At 36.4% G+C, this 5,551-nt stretch overlaps 2 protein-coding genes across 2 annotated transcripts in view; one reads left to right on the forward strand and one right to left on the reverse strand.

Moving 5' to 3' along the window:
* Positions 1–868, reverse strand: LOC107739725 (THAP domain-containing protein 1). Its single transcript, XM_016551930.1, has 3 exons — positions 738–868; positions 480–663; positions 1–324 (listed from the first exon to the last, which is right to left on the reverse strand). The coding sequence occupies exons 1-3, from the start codon at positions 866–868 to the stop codon at positions 1–3; spliced, it is 639 nt and encodes a 212-aa protein (XP_016407416.1).
* Positions 869–2,519: 1,651 nt separating this feature from the next.
* Positions 2,520–5,551, forward strand: part of LOC107739726 (spectrin alpha chain, non-erythrocytic 1-like) — a 27,636-nt gene continuing 24,604 nt past the window's right edge. The window contains exon 1 of the mRNA XM_016551931.1: positions 2,520–2,631. The gene's annotated coding sequence lies outside the window, so the exon portion shown is untranslated. The remainder of the gene's footprint in view (positions 2,632–5,551) is intronic.

Below are 5,551 nucleotides of genomic sequence, written 5' to 3' on the forward strand. Positions count from 1 at the left end.
TCAGTCCAAATGATTATTTTTAGGTGTAACGTTAGATGTTTTTCTTGATACAGGCATTGACCCCCTTTGTTTCATTGCTCTGATTGCGCTCTGCAAAACTATTGCTCGCTTCTGCCATTGTGTTGCTTTCCGTGACTCCTCCACTAGATTCTTTTTGTACTCTTTTATCTGAAGCTGAGCAGCAGCTAATTTCAGCTGGTAATTTCTTTCTGTGGCCTGCAGACGTTTATAACAGTCAGAGCAGGATGATCTGGATGAGTCGGTGGATTCAGTAGGTGCTCCTTGCTGTGGAGGGAGATTTTCAGTGTCCTTTAGCATTTGATTCTGAAACACAAAAAGTTTTAGCATTTTGAAATATAATTGTTTATGGTTTGTTAAAACCTTCTGTTGAAGGTTCTGTGTGAATACAAAAAAAATGAAGGCTCTAATGATTACTCTAATAAACCTAATTTTAAGTCTGTCTAGATAGATAGACTTACCGTAGATTGTGTGAAATTAAATAGAGTCGGAATCGCGTCTGAGTGTAAACGCGCTGATCCAGATTCAAAGCAATCCGGAGTGAAATGCAAGGAGCACAGAGACGAGGATTCAGATGGAGCCCGTTCCGCGTCCTTCCCCATATTCACCATCCAGTGGCGACGATGTTCCTCTTTTAAAGGGAATCTGAGAGAAACAAGATAATCAGTAACTGAACGGTTTTGTTTTACCGCTAAACGGCAAACTGATCGCAAACTTACTTGAATGAGACACCGTGGGTATTCTCGCCCGGGCCGTATCCGCAGAAATCACACGATTGCATCTCCTCAGCTCTGTTTACAGACCTTAACCAAAGTTCAGAGACTAGAGTAATGATTCTGCATGTCTGCATGCACAGGCTTTATACACAGTGCGGCGATTGCTGGTTCTCGTTCGTGTAAAAGGTGGTAATGGGCGATTTACACATCACCTGTGAATAGATACATTTGTGTTTTATTTACATGATGGTTGTGGGATGGGCTTTTCTTTGCAGCAGCATTCAGACGCCTCAAAAAAAGTTATAAAAAAGGATAAAAAGTTAACTTACTAGCTAATATATATTGGTGATTCTTAATTTATAGGGTAGCCTATCTGAGTTTTAACTTAAACCAATTCAAGTTTTTAAATAAAAAATAGAATAGATTTAGCTTTAGATTGTCATGACACATTGTTTTCCTTTTATTATACGCTTTTTTTTCCTTCATTTTCCTGAAGTCAGATTTTGCTACATTGCTCCTCTCTGCTAAATCTTCTGTACCCTCCCTTTTTCTCTGGCACATATTCAAGAAATGAACATTGACATTAATAAAATGCCAATTATTTCAAGAAAAACTGTTAAACAGAGCAATTCTCAACGACAGACAAAACTGGGCTGTGAAAGAAACTGGTTACCACCTTGAACGGCTCTATAGGAAGACTTGGGTGATTTGCAAGCCATTAGCTGCCAAAGTCAAAAGAATAGACCGTTAAATAAGGTATTCTGAATAAAATGAGGACTGAGTTTAATTTAAAACATGTATTCTATTGTGTCATTTTTATTTCTGTTTACAAAAGCACTCTACTCACTCTTTATGATATTTCTGTTTTCCTATACTTTAAAGATTATTAGCTAGCCTATATTTACAAAAATGTCTCCTTTAATACCTGTATTACTCTCTTCCATGAGGTACTACCAGAAATGCTTTAGTCAGAAAAGAAAATTATGTCAGTCAGATGATCTCTGTCATCATCTCTGTCAAGCTGTTTTGACTCAGAAACTGTTTACTTACCTACAAGGCCCTTAATGGTTTAGCTCCTGCGTACCTAACTAGTCTTCTACCACGCTACAATCCATCACGCTCCCTAAGGTCGCAATACTCTGGACTTTTGGTAGTACCTAGGATAGCAACGTCCACTAAAGGAGGTAGAGCTTTTTCGCATTTGGCTCCCAAACTCTGGAATAGCCTTCCTGATAACATCACCACTGATAAGTTACTACTAAATATATTGTAGAAACGTAATTTTCTGTAAAGCTGCTTTGCAACGATTTGTATCGTGAAAAGCGCTATACAAATAAACTTGAATTGAATTGTTTCAGTTGGTCTTTTTTGATTATTGTCCTGTTTTATTTAGTCTATAGGCATTCTTGCAAATTTCACCTGGATGTGCCAAGACACTGTGATACAGCAGAAATCCTAGAATGCCAGCCATATTTATTATGGCAGTGTTTTCCAGACCAGGAGTACTGCCAGGAATTTAACAAATAGACACAGAATCAATTAAATTCATTACAGTCAGGAAATTCACCAAATTAAATTGATCAACTATCCAAAATTGACGTTCAGCAGCAAATTGCAAAATCAAATGAGCCAGCATTTATTTATGTTATATACAGAAATATAAATAAATATATTTATTTTGTTTTATGTAGAACACAGAAGTTCAAAGCACTATGGGGCGCACTAGACAGCTTCGGCATTTTCCGTCAGCGTTCGGCTCGTTGCTGCAGTGAATGATGTCACTGTCTCGCGCACTACGCGCAGCGCGTTCCATTCGATCGCTCGCGCTACGCTGCTATTTCATTCGTTGAGGACTCGTCACCCAGCCCCAGAAAAACAGAGCAAATCCTTCGGCAAGGTAGGATATTATACAACATTTCAGTTGTACAGTTCTGTATTTTTACAAAGAAAGCACAATACCTGGACGTTTTGGTGCAAAACTAAAGGAATGCTTGGGTTTATGTCGCGGTTGCTATGCTGAGGGCCGTGCTGGGCGTTTCAACGACCGTTTTCATCTGTTTAATGATATACAGAACAGCACGCCTCTCTCATTTTACTATAAATGTACTGTTATTACATTGTTATGCCAATATCATGAATTATATACGTTTTTCAGACAAGCTTTTCATTGCCCTGCCCAATGGAGTCGTTAGCTGCAGAGAGCTAACCTATATTCACGGCTAGATTATAAATGAAACATGCGCGGATACAGGACAGTGTGCAGGATTCATTTAAATCTATGTGACTGCATAGGGACATTTTAAATGATTAAATAAAAACCTAACTCAATTATATTAATTAGGTTTATAGGGAAGGCATCAGTACTTGCAGATAAACCAGCAACCTCCAATTCCAAATGCTCTTCCAAACAAAGACATTCGTTTCAACAGTGTACCTTGTTCTATCGATTCAGAATACACAATTTGTGTATTTTCATTGGCTTAATGTGAATTAGACATATGCATTCAGGCTATATAGATGGTCCACCCAGCGCCTGTTTCTCTCTAGGTCTGTCATTGGATTAATGCTCTGAAATGAGGCCTGGGCTTTTGCTTGGCTTTTATTGTTTCCTGATGGTCTTCTTAAATGTACAGTGTTTATTATAAACATGCATAACCATAGCTTTGAGTTTTGGTTAGATAATGGTTTATTCGTATAAAATGTGTGAATGTTGGAAAACCTCTGGTATAACAATGTTTGGACTGTTATTAAAATAAAATATATGCTGTATAAACTCTTTGAAGGCAGGTCATAATTATTTTATTAATAATTAAATTGCTCTTATCTGGCTAAACTGTGTGGATGGAGTAATGGAGTAATGGATAGTGTGTTATGTTGTCACTATATTATATTCTGTACTGCACTGTCTTAAGTTCTGGTTTATGCAAAGTGTTTTAAAAAAACAAATCTGCCTCTGAAAATGCCTGCAAAATTTTAACGCTTTGCACCATTGCTTTTTGAAGCCATAGACTTTTATAGTGAAGCAGTGACTTAATATGCATGCCAACTGCTGACATGCCAACAGCCCTGCTGAGCAAATAAAAAAGCTCCTGAAGTCAAAAAGATGAATGTTTTTGTGTTCAGACATTAGCATGCATTGCTTATAAACTGCAATATTCATACTGGGCCCCTTATTCATTATAATTGACAGACAGATAATTGGTTTGATATTAAAATCAGACCTGCTGATAATAAATGAAAGACAAAGCTTGCAAAAATAATAAATAAATGTAATAATAGGAAAATAAAGGAATAAATTACTTGCTCAAACAAATACAATACATTTAAAAAATAAATTTAGTTCTGGATAATTATTAGTAATTGGCACCAGAGATGAAAATAAATGTGCAACCATTTAGATCGCAAAATAATTTTGCGTAATTTCAATGGCATAAATAACACCAGTAGTCATACATGATGTATTTATATTCATAATTTTTTTTTATTAAAATATTTGCTAAAAAGCAATAAACCAGTAGTTAAAATGTTCTGAATGTTACATAAAATGTAATGTTCTTAAAATCAGACACAGAAACTAATCTCTATGAGACATAAAAGCTATATCTTTAATAATATGACTTTTCCAGTTAGATTTTTAGTTGCCCTTAATCAGCACTTGAGGCCTATTTTCAGATCTGGTGCCTCTGTGCAATTGCGCATTATGAAATAACCTTGCACTGCCTGTCATATCAGCGTCTGGATTTTAACACTTTTGTCGGTCTCTGTACAACAGTGTAGACAGTCTAGTGTGTTTCGGAAACAAATACATCGATGTTCATTGTTCTCCTCGTCCTGTTTCCTCAAAGGCTGACGGCATGCATTCTGAAATTGTTGAGAATCTTTCAAAGGGTGTGGTGTTCTGTCTCATAACGTAACTCATAACATGCAGGGTCGTCGTAAGGGAGGGTGGGGGTTTCCTTTGGGACATGTTGCCTTTGTGCAGCTGTGTAACTATTTTAGTTGACCCCTCCCAAGTGTCAGGGTCCCATACTTTGTTTAGTTTTGCAGTTAGTTTTTTGCATATAAATAAGGCAAGTAGTTGCTTAAATCTACCATATTTTAGAAATCTTCTTGTTTCAACTGTTGCACCAATCCTGATGTTGAAATTAGTTGGTGCAGGTCATTATGGTGCCACTGAAAAAAAACAATTGATTATTGAATTCATAGCAGCTCTGTGTCCATAATGACGCAGATATTATTCAGAGACCAGTTACTGTTGCCAGTTGGTCAGTTGGTTCTACATTATAATATTGAAGGTTAAAATTGACTGATTTGTGCTGTACAACTGCTTAAATTGCGCTTCATGAAGTTTTTATAATAATTAAGTTACAATTACTTCAGTTTTTTTTTAAATATAAACATTTAAATAGTGGCTGTCATAACAACTTGGACGGATTTATTCAAACATAAATAAAACATTAAAGAACAGTAAAAAATTATAATGAATGTTATATGGTGCATATATTTAGCAAAATGCCCCTGTATACAGTTTATTTTTCTATCTGACTAATGAGTTTATGGTCACCGAATATGTTTTTTCTGAGGTAAATGTGACAATACGTGACACATTGTTTACAAGACGTTATATTGATGTCCTTGCGCAGCTGAAACACTGATTGAGCGATTACATGAGACAGGATATGGATTGTAAAGTTGTACTCTTTTTTTTAACTTACCTTCGGATGTTTAGTCATGTTTATTTTGTGCTGAAACTGGTATTAATGTGGAGGAGATGATCAGTTCACGTGCGCCTCGCGCTGCCGCGTCTGTTGAACTGA

The sequence above is a fragment of the Sinocyclocheilus rhinocerous genome, unplaced genomic scaffold (assembly GCF_001515625.1).
Source record: "Sinocyclocheilus rhinocerous isolate Xijiao unplaced genomic scaffold, SAMN03320098_v1.1 scaffold585, whole genome shotgun sequence".
NCBI lineage: Eukaryota > Metazoa > Chordata > Actinopteri > Cypriniformes > Cyprinidae > Sinocyclocheilus > Sinocyclocheilus rhinocerous.